Source organism: Lethenteron reissneri, chromosome 21 (genome assembly GCF_015708825.2).
Source record: "Lethenteron reissneri isolate LAM-NWPU_2019-01 chromosome 21, ASM1570882v1, whole genome shotgun sequence".
Taxonomy (NCBI): Eukaryota; Metazoa; Chordata; class Hyperoartia; order Petromyzontiformes; family Petromyzontidae; genus Lethenteron; species Lethenteron reissneri.
Genome location: NC_083799.1, coordinates 2,796,337 through 2,820,743, shown reverse-complemented (window position 1 = coordinate 2,820,743; position 24,407 = coordinate 2,796,337). Strand labels below are relative to the sequence as shown.

Genomic DNA, 24,407 nt, shown 5'->3' with positions numbered 1-24,407 from the left:
CTTCACTATTCTGGCAATTCGCCTGAAGATTCTGGATGTAATTTCCAGCAAAACGTCGTACTCAAATTGTAAATGTCGTGGATTCACTCTTCAAACACACCGGTGGGCTAAAGAAGTAACTAATTGGCGTTTTGTTAACGTGACACATTTCTTACTGATTGGCCTGTTTCAGGTGGTAGATGAAAAGTTCTCGACATATCGATTTGGTTCCTTGGATTTACCGGCATCGTTTGTGTACTTTTGTGACTGCTCCACTCGACTCCTTGCCCTCTCCAGATTTCCCTCCACCAACATCTCGTGGCTTCAGTCCCTTCCCATTCGTTTGCTCACTGGTGCGTTGAGTGCATGTCTGCACGATAACCCGCCTCTGTCTGCCTGACCTTCAGGCCTGTCGGCAGGAATGATGTTCCGCTGCCACTGTTTCTCTCGCTCTAATGGCTTTGATCCCCGCGGCCACCAAAACCACGAGGAGATTGGGACCCACCATCGATTTCTGGCAACGTTTGGTTTCAGAATTCCAGAACCCCCGACGGGTAGAGAGCAATGAGCTGACACTCCAGGGATGGCTTCGTGTAATGCTAGATGAGTTTTATGATAGCCCGTCGCTCCAATTGCTTTTTTATTACTGCAATCTATTACCGTATCACAGGTTTGCCGTGTTTTCCGACACACTTAGGAGTTTTTTTCCTACACAGCCTGTGCGTTCCCAAGATTCAATAAGTATACCGTTGCAGCATTATGTCGCACGTAACAACTTTCAGCCGTACATTTTATTCTCGCCGCTGCCAGTTAACAAACGTACACCGACCGGCGTAACCCTTTCCCTCCCAGATCCTGCGCATCTGTTCGCGCTACACGCCCGAGCAGGACACGATGACATTCTCGGATGGGCTGACGCTCAACCGCACGCAGATGCACAACTGCGGGCTTTCGGGCCGCTCACCGACCTGGTGTTCGCATTTGCGAGCCAGCTGCTGCCCCTGGAGATGGACGACACGGAGGCCGGGCTGCTCAGTGCCATCTGCCTCATCTGTGGAGGTCAGTGTCAACGGTCAAGAGCCGACTTGGTTCAGCTGACCGAACGCACCAGTATGTGAGAGATAAACATCATGCCCTTTTGAACTGAGCGCAATTGGAAATTTCAGGGGCAACGTTTTCGATTCCATGGAGATTGTCTCCACCTATAATTAGACCAACCACCACCGACCGAAGTGAATGCCTCTGCATGCCCCTATTGCGGCAGCACCGTGAAGCAGGCAATGATCTGGCAGGCAATGATCTGGCAGGCAATGATCTGGCAGGCAATCGCCGTTTGCAAGTGCCTGTGCTGTCGTGCTGCGCCAAATGTGCGCTCATCCTGAATGTTAGTGGCGTTCGTTTTAAGCGTTGCACGTCACGGGAGAGCTGGCTCGGTGGGACAATGCCAGTGTCTGACACTAAAGTCGACTCCACTGAGTACTTCGGTTTTAATTCGGGCTTCAACCACCATCGATTAACGTGGGTTATCAAATATATGGATCGATGGTCTCAATCCGGCATTTTTCTTTCAGTTTGTTTTACCGGACGTGACGTGCGCCCTCTGGTGTTGGACGTGAAAACAGCCGTTGAAGATGTCCCAGAAGCAACCTTGCGATGTCATGTTTGAGGATCGTGATAATTCGAATATGATTAAATATCGCATTGATCCCGAAAAGAGCTCCCTAATTGGAATTTATTGATCGACTGCATGACATTGACACGATTTAGATTTGAGTGTGAATAACAAAAGTACACACAAGATATTTTGAAAGTTTTTCAAGCCAAGGCAAAGTAGCTGCCACACCACTCCCGTTTTAGATCCGCACTGCGCTCCACTGTTTCCCCTGTGAGTTACTGCACCCTGAGGGAAGGGAAAAGCTAAAATGTCTCAAGCACATTTTCCCCACCATGCACATCAGCCTTCATTTTGCAAGAGTGCACGCTCTGTCCTCGGAAGAGTAGCGCTTAATTCTCATGTCGTGTGCGTTGACAAATTAAAGTAGGCTGACGCACCTCACAGAGCTATAGATTGGCAATAAAAGCCTTGCCTGCCAAGAATCATGACCACCAAACTGCCTGCAGGAACTTAACATGGATTTGAAAACATTTACGCCGATACTGTGTCGTGCAATAATGGAGTAATGCATCGTTATTACCCTCACGGCTCTTTATTGTGACAAGGCTATCACAACCACACCTTCAGTCTTAAAAACGCACAACGGTAGTGGTGACAGACGGACATTGTTTGCGTAACGATGCGCTGTGGCGGCGTTATTCTATAGAGGCTCGTTAAGTTAAGGTGTCTGTAATATTTTCATGTTTTAACATTCACTTTTGATGAAAAGAGATTAAGGGAGTCTGCATGACCCTGTGCGTCGGACACACAGGGGTCATGCAGGCTCCGTATTGTTGACCAAGTGGAGTGGTCATGTGATGAATCTCGACTGTCTGCGGGTGCTCTGAATGCGTTGACGTGCACGTGGGTAGTGTGTCTCGCCACAGCTTTGTGTAAATGTTTTGTACACGTGCTGTTCAATGTTTGCCAAAGTGAAGTTACGAGTCGATGATTCTCTGTGCTCAATGAGCACTAGGGCAGTACTAATCACCACTACCACCCTGAGTCAGCTGTGGAAATTCCACATTCCTATGATAGAAGCCAGTTTGTTCATAGGACAACCAGCGTCGAATGCCCACTCAGTGGTACTCGGGACAAATGATTGGTTGAATGAAGCATGAGATGTAGTTGTGTTTAATAGGTTTATAAATTCTAGATTTGAAGCTTTCGTGACTGCAAGGATTCATACTCTTAGGTTTTTTCGGCAAAGTCACGTAGATAAAAAAATAAAATTAAAATTAATAAAAGTAAAAAATCACGACGTTTCGGAGGCAACACAAGCTTCCGTCTTCAGGTGGAACCGTCACAGCACGATTGCTGTATCAAGTAAAGAGAAATTCCAAGAGACCCGACCTTGTATATATACTGGTTGAGGGGGGAGGAACCAAGGTAGGCTCCTGGATCGGAGTTTTGTATTATTATTGTAAGGTTGGTGCGGCTGAGGCTGCTGCTAGGAATGAGCCTTTGTTGTGTAGACTGGTTGAGCTGGGAGGTGCCAGAGTTGTTAAGGTGCCAGAGTTGTTAAGGTGCGGCTGCTGCACCTTAACAACTCTGGCACCTCCCAGCTCAACCAGTCTACACAACAAAGGCTCATTCCTAGCAGCAGCCTCAGCCGCACCAACCTTACAATAATAATACAAAACTCCGATCCAGGGGCCTACCTTGGCTCCTCCCCCCTCAACCAGTATATATACAAGGTCGGGTCTCTTGGAATTTCTCTTTACTTGATACAGCAATCGTGCTGTGACGGTTCCACCTAAAGACGGAAGCTTGTGTTGCCTCCGAAACGTCGTGATTTTTTACTTTTATTAATTTTAATTTTCTTTTTTTACCTACGTGACTTTACCGAAAAAACCTAAGAGTAGGTTTATAAATCCAAATTCTATTGCACTGTAATCTCCACAACCAGAATGTCAACGTCCCGTGTAAGTTGAGCACTGTGACCACAGCGCCGCCAAGCTAGACGACAGCTACTGCAGCAATTTGTTACCAGAGTCCTGCAACTACTTTATATTGTGCATTTTATGTTTACAAACGTATCCAACTATATGTTTGCAAAATCAAACTTGTGCACAATACTTTGATTGCATTTCAGTTAAACACCGTTCAGACATTTCACTAAACAAAGATGCAAGACAGTTTTTTATTTGGGAAAAAACAATGGCAGTGATGATAGACGCTGCTGGGATATTGCGCCGTGGCACTGATTATCGATGCTGTTTTAGTTAAGACGTCTGTAATCTCTGGGTGTTTTCACCTTGGTTCTGCTGAAAATAGCTCAACGTTAGCACAACGCTGATTGCGTGTTCACTGTTCGTTGCACGCTGTGCGGCCGGGACCTGCTCGTGCCAACTCCGCGTGGCTCCACCGTGCAGACCGGCAGGACCTCGAAGAGCCACAGAAGGTAGAGCGGCTGCAGGAGCCGCTGCTCGAGGCCCTCAAGTTGTATGTGCGGCGGCGCCGGCCCAGCAAGCCCCACATGTTCCCCAAGATCCTCATGAAGATCACCGATCTCCGCGGAATCAGCGCCAAAGGTGACGACGAACGGCCTTGGCGTCATTCGGCCCTTGGCAGAAATGCAAACATCGATGCACGTGGACACTTGCGCATTCCGAGGCTGGCATTGGGGACATGAGTGGACAGGTCCAGGGGGGGTGATGGCATGCTGCGATGTTTGTTCTCGTACACGCCCACCGTCTATTGTGCTTTAATCCGATCCCGTGCCTTCGTGTGTTCTTCCTGCAGCAATTCAAAGCATTTCTATTGTTTCATCTTCATTATTCAATTATTATTACTGAAAATGCACTTTTGGGTGCGATCGTCAAGTCAGACAAGCTTTGGGGTGGACTTCAATTCTGGCAGTGGCTTCTAGCCAATGAATAAATTCCACATTTCCAATGTGGTGGCCTATCATTCCCACAAAGTGTTTCTACTTTCATCAAATGTTATCAAATTTCAAGGAATGGATTCGCCAGCTGAAAACTAAATTGTCCAGTAATCTATTTTAGTGGCTATGGGTTCAAATTTTATTTCGAATGTTTACCATCATGAAACTTCATGGGACTTCCTTTGCCAGTACCAAAATATGAGAATAGGTTTTCCCCTTTTTCTGGAAACAAAACAGGTGTTAAGATGTTAAAACACCAAACTGAAACCTTTTACAAAGAATCATGTCTGCATTAACCACAATACTTGTGGTCAGAATGATTATCGGAGTGTGTTTTTTGTTTGCATTCTGACCACAAATATTGTGGTTAATGCAGACATGATTATTTGTAAAAGGTTTCAGTTTGGTGTTTTAACATCTTAACACCTGTTTTGTTGCCAGAAAAAAGGGGAAAACCTATTTTCACATCATGAAACTGTTTGGAATAGGCTCATATATAGCATATAAGATAAAAACTATTTTGATTGAACAAATATTGCCCTCAACCATGCAGTATACTCTGGTTTCCCAAAAAATGCAAATATATTTTAGGGATTGGCCCAACATCTCAAGCAGGACCCTGATAAATAAAGCCATCTTGCGGTTCATTAGTTTTTTGTTATAGATAGATCAACTGTATTATTATACGATTCCCATTCGTGGCCATGTGCTAACCGAGCACCCATCTGACTCGGCTCATGCTTGTGCGTTCCCAGGATCTGAGCGGGTCATCACTCTCAAGATGGAGATACCTGGCTCCATGCCGCCGCTCATCCAGGAGATGCTGGAGAACTCACTCGAGGGACAGGAGGATCCCCCTGCCGAGACAGAGGAACCCACGAAGGCCAACGGCGGCCCAGGCAGCAGCGTAGGTGGCGATGCGGGCGACAACGCAGCGGTAGCGGCTGTAGCACCAGCCGCAGCGACGGTGGGCGGCGGAGCCAAGCCCTGTGGCGGAGACGCACCGGTGGTGAACGGCCAGGGATCCTCGGGGACGCTGGAAGCTGCGGCCTGCATGGCCGTGCCCATCGCTCAGATGCAACTCGCCGATCCGTTCTGAGGCCGCTGTGTGCCGCATGCCGCTGGGCTGCAGGATTGTTCCACTTCTGAGAAGTCGGGTCAAGAAGATTTTATGGCTGAACTGAGTTAAAAAAGAAAAATGAATATGTATATAGTGTTGAATATTTTACTTTACACGACAGTATTGTACATACAGGGAGGTATACATGACGATGAAGAAGGAACACCAGTGCAATCAAGACAAACACTACAAAACCTTACTGAACATGTCGAAGAAAAAAAATACGTACCAAATTTTTACAGCTCGCACTAATATATATGCATAAAAAATGTATACAACGACTGCTGCTACATTGCATCGATACCATTTTACTGCTTCACCAATCCTGCGCAGTGGATGACAAGTTTTAAATAAAAAATGAGACTATCTTTTCACGTGCCACCGAAAGGAAAATAAAATCTCGACATTTGGCCTACTGGTCTACTTCAGAAAGACACTACATGCAAATCAAACATAATTAATTTGTTTTCTTGATAAACAAGAAAGCGACGCGTCCATGTTTCTGCTAAGTGGATTACACTTAATTTGATTGAACTAATGTATGTAAGCACAGGGTAGGGTCATTTGTGGGAAGGCGTTTACAGAGGGTTGAACTTTCAAACGCTATGAAATAACAAAATCTAATTTCTAAGCCTTTAGGAATAAAATATATGAAATCAATACTACAAGTGGATTTTAGCTTGTTTGAGAGATTTGTAAAATGCCACTAAAAACACTGTATAGCTTCTTTTAAAGAAATATAAACACAAATTTCAGTATTCATTTACGCCCTGCTATAATGTGTATTACGTCTGTTTCTTTTTATTTTTTTTACATATTTCAAAAGCTGTATTATATTCATGGCAGAATAGAGTTCTTCACCCCACCCCTGAATTATCTTTTAATAAAATGAAAGATGTACACACGCATGGGTTGGATACATCTTCCGTGCAATCATCACTCAAGTTGAAAATGGCAAAATTCAGCAGTACGATACGGAAAGTGCTTACTGTGTTCATTATACAAGTCGGCATGAGCTCACGATAGCCTTCTTTCACTTAATGTTACTGAAATACAAATGCCTATGAATTAACGTTTACTTACTGCAATATCTCATAGAAGCATATTTTATTTTTTCATTCGCATATTTATCATTAATGTCATCTAAATATAAATCATTAGCATTTGCAGATGCCTTTAAATGTACTCCGCTACTTTTCGTGGTGACATACAAATGCAGTTGTTTTGTATCAAATCAACGTCTATTTTTCATACTGTGAGAATACAGTAAATGAGTGTGTTTGTGTTAACGGAGCTTGTATATTGCCTGTACTGTTTGTAAAACACGAAGGCATGGCCTGAAGCACACAAGTTAGAACCCTCAAGGGATTCGGTGCAAGTTCAGTAGACGAAGCATTCATAACGCTTTTCACGCAAAACGTGTGACTCATTCCATTAACACGTCACCGTGCATTTAACAGAGTAGAGAAAGGAAAGCCAGTGGTCCTATTATACATTTTCTCCTGTGACATCAAAAGGAAACGTGTGGCAAAGAAAGTTAAACTGAAGCTAAATTGTTCATAACTTGTTAGCTACAATTGTTTTTTCTTCAAAATATGGTTGTGCAAGGAGTCTGACAAGTCAATGGCATCGAATTTGCACGCACAATGAAAACCCAAAGTGTTTTGTCTGTGTTTTTTAATCTGGTTACGTACACTTTGCTGTAACCCATGTTCAAGAGCACTGATAAATTATTTGTCAATGCCCAGACTGCAACCCATGTTTAAATAAACCAAGTTTTTACCGCTCTTTTTGTGCATCTGTAAAATTCAACTTGGAATAGTGAATAAAATTATTGTGTGCTATATATTTTTGGATTTCCTTTACAATCAACCCAAAATAATAACATTACCTTACCAATCTGCGCTCACTTAGTTTACTTTCCAACATAATATATAACCCTTCTTGGTTCTTTCGGTAAAGTCACGTAGAAGGGAAGTAATAAAATAATAAAAATAAAACACAATAAAATAATTCTCACGACGTTTCGGCTACAACGCAAGCAGCCGTCTTCAGGTGAAGAATGAGACACTGCCAAGCTAGGAGCTTATATATAAGCTGAGTTGGAAGTGTAAGAAGAGCGCCTTAACAAAGGAATGTGCATATCAAGAGGAATTCAGCATATTCATGGGAAATGCGTAGGAGGTGGGCGGGGGGGGTTTCAAAGTCATATTATGCCCATGCATTATGCAGGATCAGCAGCACCAAAGGGAGGGGGCAGGGGGTAGCATTAACAAAGGGAGGGAATGTTAATAGTATGTAGAAGCAGTGTCTCATTCTTCACCTGAAGACGGCTGCTTGCGTTGTAGCCGAAACGTCGTGAGAATTATTTTATTGTGTTTTATTTTTATTATTTTATTACTTCCCTTCTACGTGACTTTACCGAAAGAACCAAGAAGATGAATCCCTGCAATCACGAAAGCTTTAAATCGAAAAATAATATATAACATCAAAATATTCAAGCAGCACAAACATGAAGCACGCGTGGAGTGGCTCACATCGCCATAGGAGCTTCTTAGCCAGGACAAGAAATTCCACATTCATATGGCTAGGAACCAGTCTCTCCACAAGACAACTACCGTTGAATACCGCTTAGCGGTACTCAATCTATTGCCTCCAGAAGTATAATGGCATAGTACCACCCAGCCAGATGATATGACAGTGGCATGGATAGTTTTTTATTTGACTGCCCACTGAATTGTGAAAATTCCAAGGCCTGGTTCAGGGCCACCAAAATAGCTTTTGGCTCATATGAGAAAATAAAACTTTGACTTGATTATATCCGTGTATATAGCAGCGCATGGCTGAAGGTAAAGACATGCAAATGGAGTTGTTAAACAAGTGACAATATGCTTGACTGTAACTCTGCACGACAGCTTGACCAATCAAGTTTCAATAAAATTATCATGCATATCATGCCAACAAGCTTTGAGAAGGCCCAGAAAAACAAGAACTTAAAATATAATTTGAAAACATTACCACCAGATGGTACGGAACAGTCGACATACATATAAATATAATTCACGGGTCAATTACGAAAAAGTGCTTTGAAAATTACATCGTCTTTAAAAATTTACATTGCCACTTAAGTAACATTTTACAATTGCGACTCATAAAAATACTAATTACTATTTGAATAACTAAACTAACCATTCTTGGAAACAAAAAATACCCCATTGTATTCAATATATGTCTGCCAAAATTAAAATGACATTGGTAACCGATATCAGTAAACACTGCCAAGTTTTTTGTAATATTGTAAACATATTGAAAATAACCGCGTCAATGGCTTTCATCAGAGATGGTTACTATGATGAGTTCTGGCCAATTACATATATTAACAACTGTATATAATCAGGTAAGAACCCATTAAAGCCAGGAGTCTATTTTTAGACAGCAGATTATAATGCAGACACAAACTTCTAAATTTCCCATCTTTATTCAATTTGGGGGACATTTCATGTAATTTACTTGTTTACAAAACATCAACTGGTTATTAAAAAGCAAGGCTTTGTATTGACAAAACACTTGCATTTGTAGAAACTTTTAAATATTTTAGTAGTAAATAGAAATGTTTTACCTGGGTATTCTCCAAAAATGATGGCGTCATCAGCCAGACTAATCACTGCTAGATTAAGGCCTCCTCCCCCCTCCATCTCTGCCGTCATCCCTCATTTGGCTGTCATTCCTTCAACAGTCTTGTCCGATGGCCATCATCCCAAGCCCACTTACTATTCTTAGCGGTCAATATGATGTTTATGATTGGCGTTTGTTCCCTAACCCACGCGATACTCGTTTTGTCTCAAAACATTATTTCAAGCATACACATACCTGTCAACCCCTTATCAGTGCCCTACCTTATTACGGACCAATTCAAACCTTATTGGTCACCCCGTGCCCCTTATGAATCTCAACGTTCATCCTACAAAATTCCATCACAAGGGAGAAACACAAACAGATAGACAAAAAAAATGTGCCCAAATTGAAACGACTGTACGCCGTATGGACCTGAAAGACTCAATTTCCCTGTACAAGAATACGGGGTAAACCTTATGGGTTGACAGGTATGGATACATCTCTCCGTGCTCTGTTGTGCAGTATGTCCTCCGTTTTCTGTGTAGCTATTAATAGGGCGGTGACATGACCAAGTGGGCTTGTTTCAAAGGTTAACGCTTTGAATTCAGGAGGCGCCCTCGTTTTTATTTGAGTGTATTAACCGCAGCATGACGCGCAGCCTGCGTCACAGTGGACGGTGAAGGTACTGTGACGTCATTGTGTGCCGGCGTCATTTTCCAAACTTGAATAATTGCCAGCAAATTACTTAATTGGAATATGAAATGCCAATCATTGCCCCTTATACAAGCTTGGCAGGACCGTCCTGGAAAAGGGAAATAAAAAAAAACACCACTTGACTCAGTGAAGGCTTCCTGGGAAAACATGTAACAAAAAAAATGCCGATTGAAAACGTTCTTCTTAGTATTGTGCGTTTTAGTTTTCTCACGAAGAGATGCAATACTTTTCGGTCAGGGAACTTGGAAACACCGTACCCGACCTTCCCTTCTTCTTTGACTGTCCACCGCTAACGATGATGACTTCGGAAAACGGCGAGAATCATTTTTGCATCCCCTGTGCCCTGATGGGATTGAGAGTTCGGCCCTTCAGTGGAAGCATCGGCCGCACTGTTGGCAAGAGTTTGTTCGTCCGCTGGATGGGATTTAAGCAGTGGCGGATCTTTACATTTCCACTCAGTGGGGCTGTTGTGAGTGACCTCTGAAAATATGGTGTTCTCATGAAAACCTCGCCATGTTAAGGCCCTTCTCGTGAAAGTGCTAAAACTGTCTCATCTACCAACGGTAGGTAGGGGCATTTATAAACAATACGAAACAAAACAAAGCACTCAAATGATGTCCCCATGACCCTCAAGTCCACACTACACAACCCCTTTTACACTGCCAAAAGCCTAAACAATTAAATATCAGCTGAAAAAACTCAACAAATCATTTCAAATGTAATATTCAGGAGTGACTCCACCGTGTTCGTAGCTAAATCTCCGTTTGCTGTACCTTCTGCCATCACCATCGCCTCGTGACATCGTCTCATTACAGCCACGGGTGCCTTTTTCACCGCCCTGAATGGGTCTCAAACGGCGTGGCTAAAATGCGAAGCTGATCGCAACGAATGAAGGGAGACATCTCTCACTCGGATGCCCTTCACAGCCGCACCGAGACCCTCCCCAAGGCACAAATCAAACTGTGGGGTGATGCAGCGATTTCTAACACGAGCATCTTAAAATTTTATATTCATTAGGCAATTCACGTTGAAAGAATCACTTTTATTTTATTTTTTTTAAACACAACCAAAACAATTCATAGAAAAAACACATTCCTGCGGAGGGAGCTGGTAGGAACGTTGGGTTGCTCGGTCAATGGCCAGGGTCAACGGCGGCGTGGTGTATTCCGCAAATATGCCTGACTGTGAGGGTGGGCACAAGCCGGCGTGAGTAGGTTAAACGTTGAGTTTTATAAGGGCACCACGGGGTGACCAGCCCCTCCCTCCCCACCCAGCCCCACCCCTCCCACCCCACACCCAGCCCCACCCTCCCCCCACCCAGCCCCACCCTCCCCCCACCCAGCCCCACCCTCTCCTCCCCACCCAGCCCCTCCCCACCCTCCCCACCCAGCCCCTCCCCACCCTCCCCACCCCTCCCATTTTTCGATGCACGACGGACGGACGGACACAATAATCCCCTGCGGGCTGGTGTAACCAGGATGCTCCTTCCAGCTGCTTGGTGGAGCGGCGCCCCACCGCCCCCTAGTGGACGAACCGCGCCTGGATTTAAGTTCTGCCGCTGCTGGTGTTGATGGGGGGGGGTCCCTCTGTCGTTTCAACCCTCAAGACTACACAGCAGCGGTCCCCAAACTTTTTGGCACCAGTGACCGGTTTCGCGGAAGACAATTTTTTTCACGGACCGGGAGTGAGGGGCTTCATCATTGGGTCTTTCCACCTTTTCAAAGAAGCTCTCCAGCGACGTTTGTTTTTTGACTCATTTTGGCTACTAGGGGTTAGCTTGTGGGCTTACCAAGACTGTGACTGAGATAAGTGCGCAGTGCGGGGAAGAGGCGCGGACGGAAGTGGTGAATAATAAAATGGGGGCGGACCACGTGCGTGGCCTCACCGCTCTCACCTCCTGCTGCGGTGCGGCCCGGTTCATAACAGGCCACGGTCCTGACAGGTCAAGTGGCCCGGGGGCTGGGGGCCCCTGGGCTCCAGCACCATCACCCGGCGGTCACGGTGGGCTGGCGTTGCCTCGCGTGTCTCCACATTGACATTGTGGCTGTCTTGAGGTGTCTTTTAAGGACGTCTTTGTCGGGCAGGTTTTGGCCACCAGGAACACGCTTGGCCCTCCTTTGGGGCCGTCCATAAATGACGTCACGCGATTTTGGACGATTTTTTGACCCCCCCCCCTCCCCCTTCGTCACAAAAAGTCAGACCCCCCCCCCTCAAATATGACGTCACTAAGCTCTCCCCCCCACCCAAAAAAAATATATAAAACATGCTTCAAATCGCTTTAAACTATTGTCATTGTAGTGCGTATTTAATGTGGCGCTGCACTCTGATGTTGTAGGAGAAAACATGTATTAAAAAGTCTATTCAATTAAGTAGAACGTGTTGTCTATATTTATTAAAAGTTTCGCATTTTTATGTGACGTCACATTTCTCACCCCCCCCCCCCCCCTTGTCACATCGTCACAAATGTCTGACCCCCACCCCCCAGGTGTGTGACGTCATTTATGGAGGGCCCCTTTGTAGTTCACCAGAATCTCCATCATCCACGCATTATCTACTAATTTACCGTATCTAGTGGAAGCGCTTCATGTCAGATTGTACCACGAGGGAATTAAAATCTCTACATACGGTGCGAAAGAAGTTCAACATACTGTACATACCTTTTTATAAACTTACCTCGATTTCTAATTGATAATTAATTTTACACGACAGCGGACCAACAGGATGCCATACAACAGCGCCACACATTGGTGGGCGGTCCGAAGTTATTAGAACGGAAAACATTCACCCAAAAGCCATTGCTTTGCATGCACGAAGACACGCACACGATCTTAATTTCTAGAGATTCAAATCCAGTGTATTGAAGAACTGTGGATTGTAAAAAATTAGCAAAGTCAGACTAGACCGTGTTTAGGATTCCTACAATTCAATGGAAATGCGAAGCATACTAAACAATGCATCTCAACATGGCATTCCCATATCGTACTGCAGGTTCCTTGGTTTTTATTAAATCACGTTTTCCAAAATCACTCCATGCTGGTCGCTCACCTCTACTTCGACATTTCTATCCCGATCTACTTTCAGGAATATTCTGCCGTTCCCCGTTACTCCAGCAAGCACAGTATGTTCTTTATTATTTGGTTCTTTCGGTAAAGTCACGTAGAAAGAAAATCAATAATTTATTTGTTAATAATTTGTTTATTCATTCATTTTCTTTCTTTCTACGTGACTTTACCGAAAGAACCAAAGATTAATTCCTGCAGTCGCGAAAGCTTCGAATCTAGTTTAGTATGTTCTTTATTTAGTAAGCGTGTACTTCACTTGTTCACATGTATCTTGATTCTAATTTGGCCTTGTTTGGGAAATTGGTCGCGAAATTCCTGCAAAAGTATTACTGCTTTTTATTATCATTAAATGTGAGATGGCTAAGTATTAACGAAATTTTTAAAACGATGCTTGCACAGCTATTAAATACTTCATGGAATGATGCCCCATTGTTTTGTTAGAAGAAATACTGATCGGAAGTACTGTACTTTATTCCTCATTAGCGTCCCATAAAATAAAGACTAGAGGAAAATGAAGGATGGAAACATCAGGGGGCAACCGTCTATATAAACAATTTGGATTTAGGAAATGTTCTCTACAATTGAACACAAATACAATGTTTCAAATTTTTTAAAAAATGTCATATTCTGGCTTGTAGAACCCATGACGAGGCATATGGTTAATAAGAAACTAAATTAAGTACGGTATACAGAAAAACTTTCAAAGCGGCCACTTAAGATACCAATAATACTGCAGCGACAAAATACACATCAGTCCGGAAAGGAAATAAAATATCAAGGCTATTCACAGCAACATTTAAAGTTCTTTTTTTTTATCAAAACTGGACTGGATAAATAAAGACATCAGTAAAATGGCAATTACCGTATTCCCAAGTGCTGTTGCGCTGGACGATATCAGTGTATTTAAAACTCACCATTATCGCCTTCAATGATCGTGCTCCATTTGTGTGGTGGCAATGCACTTTCACATCGCAACCTCGGCAGTGGGGTTGATCGCTCATGCAGGAATACGAAGTCTTCGATGCGCAGCTTTAAGTCGAGTCGTGCGTGAGACACCGACCTAATAGAATAAGAGATGCGCCTTTCATGGTGACAAAGCAAGGAGTTCGCATGTCTATACATGCGGAGCTTTGACCAATATAAACTTGTATGCATGTTCTCTCCATAAACGTGTTTCCTCCAATGTGTACAAATACTCCAAACTGAATCTTGTAAACTGAATTAAAACGTTCATGCACATATTATTTCCATTATAATTCTTACATAACGTATTATTTTGACTATCATCCTTGATCTATCCACTGCTGAATGAAGGCCGCCCTAAATGGTCGCCATTCCTAAAGGTCTCGTATTACAAAATTCCATCCATCTCCCACACAAAAGTAGATCTCATTGCTCCATCTGTGGAATGGTCATCCTCTTAGACATTATCTCCTTTGGCTGCCACGCCATGGCCAAATCTCAGAAATCAGCCATCATCCTTTGAAGCGATGTGCCTTGTCCAAACATGCCATATGCCAATTGCATGTCCTCCGATCCATGTGCACCTTTCTCTTGAGTATATTTGCAAGCGTACACCTCTCCCCATGCTTTTATGCACGTTCCAACTTTTCAGTTTTATTTTTGTCAGTGTCCATGTTTTTGAACGGTATAGCTGCGAATATGCACCGATTGAAACGTTTATTTTAGCATTGTTTTGCCCATTTACAAATTCGAAATGATTACCACTGTGGGAGGATCAACAATGGTTACCTTACGATGCAAATGGATGGTCACTGCAAATAAGACGAATGAAAATCATCTTTTCACACGGACCCATTGCACTTTCAGCAGACACGTGCATTACCGCAGCACTTTGAAGCTAATTTACACATGGCCGAAAATATAGCATGGTGCTATAAAAAGATCGGAATCTTACCAAAGACCGTTGACGTTGCAGCTTATAGTCAATGTAAAGTATTCAAACAGCCAGGTAACGATAGTATATATTGCTTTGTTCCTTATTTACATTTTTACTCATTCAGGTACACGATATTTGATATCAGAAAATCAGGCATCGTACAATCATCAAATGTTGGTAGAGAACAATAAACGGAATATATTTATGAATGTATGTTGAAAGTGTATTGTGACAATGTATCATTTGCAACTAAACGTGGGCATCAGAAGTTCATCTCGTCAGACTCTTGAAGATGATCCCAGATCAGTGTGGCCTGTGATAGTGAATGATGCAAACTTCAAAATTAAGCAAGATGGTTTCAAAAACTGATTTTTGAAAGTTAGCAGACACCTTCGACATGAGTGTGGAATCAGTTGATCCAAGTTTGAACGATCACGTGGGAATGAAAAATGTGTGTGGAATTCAGGCCAGTGTCTTTGCAGTCATTAAATCAAATAAAAAATTTCAGAAAAATGAAAGCCACAACCTTGCTTCTGGATGACAATGCCCCAGCACACATTGTATTGGTGTCATGTACTTCGTGAATCTAAGGCTCAAATATGTTTGTTTCATCGTACATTTTCAGCGTTTTCATCTGTCACATAATACAGGGTGCTTCAAATTTTTTTTTTTACACTTTTGAGAATTTGCAACAATACCACAATAAATGTGCCTCCGGGCTCTGGAGACCACCTGCAGAAGATTCCAGGCACGTGTTGACAATGATGGCGAACAAGTGGAGACTGACTTATTGAAGCTATTACCATTACATGTGATCATGTTACAGTGTACTATCCGTTTTTTTCCATTAAAAACGACAGTACCATGTGTGTTGACCTGTTTTGAAGCACCTTGTATACACACCTAAATTGCTTTTCTTAAAAATGTGATTAAAACGTAACGACTTTTCACAACGTGCTGCGACTATAACGCGATTATTCCAGTTGGGTACATTTTTCGCATAATGCTCCCTTTATAACGCAGAACGCGCACGTTACAAGGTGGTTTCTGAGTGGTCTATGACGAACTTTCTTGAACTGCGCAGCTGATCGGTACGATACAGTACCATGGCACGATACAGTACTCTGTTATCCCACCATCTGTACACGTGCATCGTATATCTCCAAACTTTATCGTTACGTTATTTATGGGGAAAGTATTCGCTTAATGCGACACTTTTCAGGAACACATCTACCGCGTATTTAATCTGAAAATCTTAAGATTGTCGAGCAATACATTATGTTCATGTCACAGCTAATAATGTGCAAGTGAAGATATTTCATAGCTGTTTTACTGAAATACATTCTAATAATACATTTACTAAATTGACTAGTGATGTTGGGAAACAAAATCAGGGTAACATTTGAATAAATTACAAAGAAGTTTAGGTAATAGTTTTGAATACTAAATTCACGTATAGTATAGCAAATATTACGCAAATCAAGAACAGCAGGTGTTTATGAAATAATACACCAACACGTCAGGCAACATTTTACTTTTGAAGAGTTATGAAAAAGTTAAAATGATCAATATACATCAACGCAAATTACTGCAGGAAACCTTTAACAAGTCTACAATGAAACACAATGTTCACCCACAAACACCTGCCATATCAGGTTAGACTGTAATAATGTAGTTTCTTCAATCAGTGGCCCATAAAAGCACTTGTCCCACTAAGATAATGCCTCGTCAAAACAGACATACAGATTCATCAGATGAAATAGAGTATTTCAGACAAGAGTTACAGATTTATGGTCACATGTACAGTATATGGACATCAGCTCATGTGATGCCTTAACGTCTGTACACAGCAAGTATAAAGTCATGTAGTCCACAGCACACACCATGTTTTTATTCAGCCTATGGATTTTAAAATGTAGCATGCACACCTGCTGATAAAACTTTGGTATTGAGCTGCTTGCAACATGTAGACATTTTTAGTTTTTGTACATGGTTTTAATATACTCGGCTCTCCTTTTCTGTTTTAAATATAATAAAAAATTCCAATACATCTCAGTAATAAATAAAAAGTTCAATGATGTACTGCATCTTCATGCCAAATAGAATGGCGTGGAAATATAAGGTTCATTACTGTGAAGTGAGAAAGTGACATACGGTCTATCAAAATAAGGTAACAATTTGCAATATAACACGTAACATTGCACAGCTTCAAAATTACCAGCATGGCCATCCACTTATGTTGTGTGTGATTGTTACAAGCACGATGTCTAGATCTGTTTTAAAGACCCTTGTGTCTGTGGTAGAATGAGCCTCTTCCTCAGCGTGTTTGATAGCTTTGGGGGTCGTTGTTGCAGCCCTTGGTTACCAATGCTCACTCTCCTGTTCACCTCTGTCAGCACCTCCAACAGATCATGACCCCTACAAGAGGCACACAATGCACATTAGACAGCAAAATGCTAAGAATATATCATGCACTGCGACAACAACAAATCTTCCATCAGTACAGTACACAATATTTGTAACATCATTCGCATTGTGTCCAGCTGATAATCATGTAAATGAGCCCATCTCATTTAAACAATGACACTTGCCTTATAAGACCGTGCACATCACTAAATTGCACATTGGTGTTACTACATTGTACGAATGAAACTCTTCTATTTCAAAATGTACATGAGAAAGAACCGCGCACATAGAGTACTTACATTGTCCACAATTCACTCAGGCAAATAGTGAGGTGTTTTATAAAAGGTGTTCCATCAGACTTGTCTCTTCTGCTACAAGCTTCTTCTTCAACGACGTGTTTGCACTCCAAAACATCAGCATTAATCGGGATGCCTGGCCCATCTGCTTCCAAGTAATCATCATAATGAAGACCCCCTGATGAGTCAACTTGCAAACTTTGGCCATACAATGTTCCACCCACCATCACCGTCAGTATGAAGAACAACTTGGGTTTACCCACAAGGGCTGGGCAATACTGTCCATTGAAATTCATTGACAGCATCTAGAAAAAAAAATAAACAGGTGTGCATTTGTGGTTAGACATCATGCCAATAAGTAAAGAAGCCAAATATGTGGTTGGTTCGTATAGCCATTAGACCCATGCATAAAGTGCAATGATTATATTGTGTCTCACAACGTGGCAGCAAGTTTTTTTTAATTGTTGGTGCCCATTGTAATACATACTTCAATTGAAACAGGAATTCCATCAGTGCCAATTATGTCAGAATCTGTGCCCTTCCCAAGCACAAAGCAAACGAAGCAGCTGTGCATCTTTTTAAAGGGACAGAGGCTCTGGAGATTTCGCATATCCATGCCTGACAGGTCACGTACAATCGTCACTTCAAAGCCAAGGTTAGAGAACGCCTTCCTTATATTTTCTGCAAAACAACACATGCACTCAGAATAAACATCAATTTGTTAAGGTTTTATGACGAACCTGAGCATGGCAGTGCATATCCATAATCTAGTGCGATAAAAGACAACGGTTAAGATGATCACAATGACTTATATAAAATAATTTTAATCAACCATAATAACCAACAAAGAACCCTCCTGAAATAAAGCCCTGAAATTCAGTAAAGCTTGCCTAAATAAGCAAGATAATTCTGTAGTAATTAAAAATAAATCACAAATGTCCCACACAAGCTCACCTGCATCTTTATACAAGGCATCTATATTCCGAAGTCCTTGTTTGTTTACCACCAGCAGGCACAGCCCAAGAGGTTGAGCCATCGGGTAGCTATCCGTCTCCAGCTATAAAAAATAAACAAGGTGAGTACAATAATAAAGATGAAATTTTACATCCTCCAATTGCTTGCTCATGCCACTGCTAGCAGAAGGGCCTCCAATAAAGTAAGTTCTAGAATGCCCCTCTAGAGGGTATTTAGCCTACTCTTCCGTGCTGGCCAGACAGCATACCGATCAGCTATGTACCCATTAATAATCATGAGGAGGGGCCCTCGAGATTAAAAACACTTGCCCATTTTTTTTTAACTGCCGCACCCAGGAGATCAAACACAGAGCCATCTGAATTGCAGGTCCAGTGTGCTTACCATTGCAACATGACACCAGGGATGGCTGATGATCAAGAATAATGACGTGTGGCAGCCAAGGGAGGGAACATGTCCAAGAGGACGTCAGCTGAGGAGACGGGGCGATGAAAGCAGCCTGTGATAGATAAAACTACACTTTTGAAACTAAACTTTTTTTTATTTTACCAGGGAAGGCTCACTGAGCTATGTAGCTCTTTTCCAGAAGTGACCTGGCCACAAATGATAGCTCAACAAAGTGGCTTATCAGTGGAAATGTATAGCAAAATACTCTAAACGCGTGTTTCTAAATGTGGAGGGTAAAACCCGAGGACCCGAAGAAAAAAATCCATATGACCTGGGGGAGAACATGCAAACTCCAAAGATACAGGCGTCAGGGTCGGGATCAAACCCATGGCCCCATGTATACCAGGGCGAGGTAATTCACATCTCGCCACTGCCGCGAGATTACATATTTTTCCTGCAGGATTGTGAGATATGGTGAATGTGTGAATCGACTGTTGGTGATGATGAAAAATGCATATTTACAATGGATGAGCTTGTCGCGTTTGGCCTGTCTCTTGAAGCTTGTACCACTGATGAACGTACAGGTATTGCTTTTGGAGAAACAAAAGACGATCAAAACACAAGCAACACGACTTTAGTACTGAAATCAGTGGCAACAAAATGCTAAATCGTGTTTAAAGAGTGCAATTGCAGAAATAATAACAATAAAAAACACAATAACAATTGTGATGTCACATTGTCTCCAATCAGCTGTTGTCATGTGTAAATTCCTGCCGACCATAATATGCAACTTACGTTGGCGCATTGGAGTATGGGGGTATGCATTGGGATATTGTGACATTAGTGGGCCAGCAATTCCACATACAGATGAACATCCTGAATTGTACGGTTTCTCAACCTAGAAAAAAGGCCACAATTGAAATATTAGCATGATACCATTTAAAATGTCAAATTATGCCTCAAATACTTTCAACAGTCATTTATCAACCACTATATAAGAAAATACATATATTATGCTGGTATTTGAATATTTCCCAACTATTCAATTGTTGCAATCATACAGTTTGTATATACTCATTGCATAATTATAGTCCAATACACAAAATGTACACATGAAGAACCGTGTACAATATAAAGCAAAAGCAATGAATAATAGAATGCAATTCTATCCAATAAATATGATCAATGTTAGAAGCATATTTTTCAATTGGATGTTAACATTTAACAAGACGGACTCAGCGCATGCAAACATCATATGCCTATATTACTAAAGCTGGGAACACTACATTGAAAAACTGTAAATGTGGTTTACCATTTGGACTCCTCTTCCACATCCATTCATCTGTCTGTTGTGGGCACCACTATGCATCAATCGGTCAGGCAGTGAAGCAGGATGTGCATTCACATACACCCTCTCTGCAGATGGCATTCTCATATATGTAGCAGGATCCGCTGCTCTTTCTGATCCTTAAACGATACATCAAAGTACAAAAATATGCAGTGAGCACGAGGAGTTGTTCCTAGTGGAGAGGCTAATGAATGACATGAGCAAGAGCATGCGATACTTGGCTCATATTTTCGAATGGACAAAACATTATTGACGAAGCAATTTAACATTGAATGTTGGGCCTTTGGATTTTCGATACATGTGACATTTTACAGTATTTAGAATAAAATTCAAATGTTTACTTATTTATCCATAAAAGCCTCACTGAAATTCAAGACATTCAAGTTGGTATATCATTAAGATAATTGGCCAGTATCAGAGGTTACAATGTTATACTGTAAGCCTTAAAACTGTACCTGCTGGGCTTTTCAGTTTGAATCGGTTTAATTTTTTTTTCAAATCATGTCTTTCAGCAATCTCAAAGCATTGCTCAAGCATCGATAGGTTGTCTGATGAAAGCTGGCCTTGTTCCTCCAGTAAATGGCACAGTTCCAATAGACTCTGCAATGCAACACAGACATGTGGATTAAAGAAATAATTGCAGACACTCATCACTCTTGTCAATCTACTGCAAGTGCATTTTAACTCGTAAACAAATACAGTTTGTTACAGATGTGTTGACCAATATGGACTATCTCCAGAGTATATGTTTTGTCAATTGGGAACAATACTATTGTGTAAATGTGATACTTACATTTACATTCTTTAGCCTATTTTGAGGAAGGTCATCTTGTAGGCAGTACTTGATGCTTGACAGTTCATCATTTGAGATTCCTTCATTCAGTTCCACCAAAAACTCCCTGCAGAATTAAAAAAACACTACCGTCAAACTTAGTGGAAACTGTTGGTGGAAGCATTGCAAGGAATTTAACTGAGATTATAAAACTATTGCATGATGAATCATCACTTACATCACTAATTTTAATTAACACCCACACGAGAAAAAATATATATCTATATTTGAATAATCCAACTATGAGCATGGCTACTCTTGTTGATTCCAGCCATCCATGAGTTGCTCTTTAAGTACCAACAGGAAATAGGCAACTGTGAATCATGACCAGCCACTGTTTATTCATTGATGAAATGAAAGTCTCGGCATCCTGTCACCAATCCGGACAATCCAATGCTACCATCCATCTCACTCCTGCACATGTACAGATCTCATTGCCCCAGCCTCAGGGTGGTCATACTCCTTTGGCTACCATTCCAGCATCAGTCTCGTTCACCTGCTATAGTTCCATCTCGCGTTGTGTTCAACCCAAAGACATGTACCTTTCTTGTCAATATTTGTGTTTGCGTGTTTGTTTCCTGATCCGTGTACTTTTTTTTTTATCACTCAGTGCAATTCCAAGCATGCTTATAAGGAGACGTTTAGAAACCATCAAGATCTCAATTCACATATTGGAATTAATATGGAAATTTTAAATAAAGCAGTATCCACTGGTGAAATACCAAGAATGGTCAACATTGGATGGAAAGCCGACTTTACGAGAAATATTCCAAATTTTAGGTGGGACGCGATTTTGAAATATCCTGAATAAAAGTCATAAATGGCACATCAACAACGTTTAGGAAAACTATTTATAGTCATGGTACCCAAAAATTGAGGACCAGATTTAATAGAGCATATTAACTTAATGCCAGAAGCATAATTTTAGGGCTGAGTACACCGAGGACCCAAGAGAACTTTAGACACAACCAATCAGATCAGTCAAGAGAGTGAGAAGGGGTTATGGGGACTTATATATTGCTCAGTTTCTTGATGTAAATATTTAATTGCAAAAAATAGCTCAACACTGCACACATTCCAAATATACATTGACGATGCCGTCATCTCAAGATATTTAAATCACAGAGTACCACTCTGAGATTGAAGTGTCCATCGAAAAGATGATTTAAACATGAGAAAATATCCCATTCTTGTCCAGGTCCACAATAGGAGAATACCACCAACCACTGCTTGAGACACTTTAAAAGTAAAATCATCCCTCAACGTGGCCAAGACCCAAGACGTACCCCGACATCCAGCTCTGGTGGTAACATCAACGAGATGTGAACAGTGATGTCCACGAATACACGAGTGAGCAAGGGTGACGTTGGGCCACAGCGACCACCAAAAAGAGGGTCTCTCCTCCTCTCACCTGTAGCTGGAGCCGGTACGACTTGTCGCCACCGTCCCATAAAGAACATTATCAGCTCCTGCTGCCATCTGGGCGTTGTGGATGCCCAGTCGACGCAGCAGATCGTGGCGGTGCAAGGCGCTCAGCTTGGCCGTCAGCTGGCCGATGCCCCCCATCTGGTAGAGGGCCATCAGCAGCTCGGCTGTGGGCAGGGAGGCCCAGGTGGGCAGCTCGTCACGACAAAGGAATCGCAGGCTGCTCACCTCTTCTTCGCTCAACTGTTCAGATAATCTTTGCAGTTCCATGCGTTGAGACATCGCTAAAGAAGCCATATTCGTGCACTGAAGACGAAGAGATCCCCAATGCAGATTCACGTCACCGAACTCCGTAGCCTTCTCCTGATATCCTGAAGCGTGGCGATGTTGTTAAACTCGAGGCGAATTACGAACGTGAGGCGTTCGAAGTTGTCAATACGTCGAAGATTTCCTATGTTGCCTGAAGCTGGATCTTGACTGTAAATCGCTCTCAACGTGAACCACAGAATTGCCTTAACACGTCGCGTACGTCGCCTATCAACTAACAAAGGCTGCGCTAGGCCGACTACGGAAGGAGGCAAACGCGACAAAGTGAGCGCGAACAAAACTATATTTTACACACGATAGACATGTTGGAAACCTTAAGATCTTCCCCAAGTCACGAGGTTCTTGATCCGGCTGTCTTGAGTAGGATCTGTTCGAGGAAAAAAGTTCAACGTCAATACGAACGTCGCGAAGACACTGCCCGCGATCGCGGCCCTCACTCGACGAGACGCGCGCAACGAAATGGAATTCCATTTTAAAACAATTGCGACAACAATTTCGTGGAAAACGACGGATGAATTTCACCGAATTACGATGACGATTAAGCGATACGAACCTCCGGTGGGATTGTGAGAATTTTCACCGTCAACTTACGGTGCATTCCAGGTTGATGGGAATGGAAGGGAGATCCCCTTCTGGTTGCGTCACAGGAGGCGGGCTCATGAAGTTTGCGTATCACGGGGCCAGGGCCAGGCAATAAATAACACGATGTTGTCTATATACAGAGGCATTCATGTGTCGGGATGGCTCTGGAAAGATCCCATGGGTTTCTCAAAACTCGTGTGGAGCCCGTGCGGATCAATCAAGAAGACGCAAACATTTACGCGAGTCAAAGTTCACCACACCAACCCACCCACCCACCCTGGTGACACAATTCGCATTCACGAATCTTTCTTAATACCACGAATATATTATTATTCATATTACCGGAATTTTGTTTTTAACCCAGCTAGAAGGGGTTTTTTTCCTGGGGGCGGGGGCATTTATATCTTAGGGGAGTTTAATCAGGGTATTTTACCAAACTTAAACTTTTTTTTACAATAAATATCGTAAGTAAAACATTAGATAATGTTCGAACAAAAATGCATAAACCTTGCCATTATGTGCGGATCAACCTGCATTTGCATCGCTGCCGCACAGACCACCTCGAAGTCCGTCACGGACCGCTGGCAGTGACGAGACCACACTTTTGAGAACCACTGCAGTTCGTAAACACTGCAAGGTCGTAGCCATGCAGTCAACATTGGGGGGCACCAAATCTTTCAGGGGGTCTAAGCCCCCCCCACCATCCAGAAAAAAAATCTAAATTTTTAAACAAATTTCCTGCCTAAAATATTAAAAAATTCACTAAGATAGGATGGACTTTTTATTACTTTTTTTTACAATGTCAAATAGTGTATTGTATTACATTGCTGTTTTTTTCTTTTTACATTTTCTTGTTTCATTGTAATGACAGAGGTTAGGGATTAATAAACTACAACCATAA

General features: G+C 42.3%; 2 protein-coding genes across 3 annotated transcripts in view; one reads left to right on the top strand and one right to left on the bottom strand.

Annotated features, from left to right (window-relative positions):
- The window catches only part of LOC133345045 (retinoic acid receptor beta-like), a 75,994-nt gene extending 68,494 nt beyond the window's left edge, over window positions 1–7,500 (top strand). The window contains 4 exon segments of the mRNA XM_061555436.1: window positions 832–927; window positions 930–1,038; window positions 4,009–4,167; window positions 5,276–7,500. Coding sequence (XP_061411420.1) covers window positions 832–927; window positions 930–1,038; window positions 4,009–4,167; window positions 5,276–5,619 — 708 coding nt within the window. The 3' untranslated portion in view covers window positions 5,620–7,500.
- Window positions 5,550–23,670, bottom strand: LOC133345046 (caspase-8-like). Of its 2 annotated transcripts, none has more exons than XM_061555438.1 (12): window positions 23,516–23,670; window positions 22,584–23,291; window positions 21,134–21,239; window positions 20,796–20,940; window positions 20,305–20,459; window positions 19,788–19,890; window positions 19,515–19,582; window positions 18,588–18,690; window positions 18,121–18,314; window positions 17,637–17,938; window positions 13,946–17,349; window positions 5,550–5,665 (listed from the first exon to the last, which is right to left on the bottom strand). In XM_061555438.1, the coding sequence occupies exons 2-11, from the start codon at window positions 22,892–22,894 to the stop codon at window positions 17,199–17,201; spliced, it is 1,638 nt and encodes a 545-aa protein (XP_061411422.1). In that variant the 5' UTR covers window positions 22,895–23,291; window positions 23,516–23,670; the 3' UTR covers window positions 5,550–5,665; window positions 13,946–17,198. The 2 variants fall into 2 exon arrangements, with proteins under 2 accessions (XP_061411422.1, XP_061411421.1); XM_061555437.1 differs by having other exon boundaries at window positions 23,478–23,570.
- Window positions 23,671–24,407: the final 737 nt, after the last annotated feature.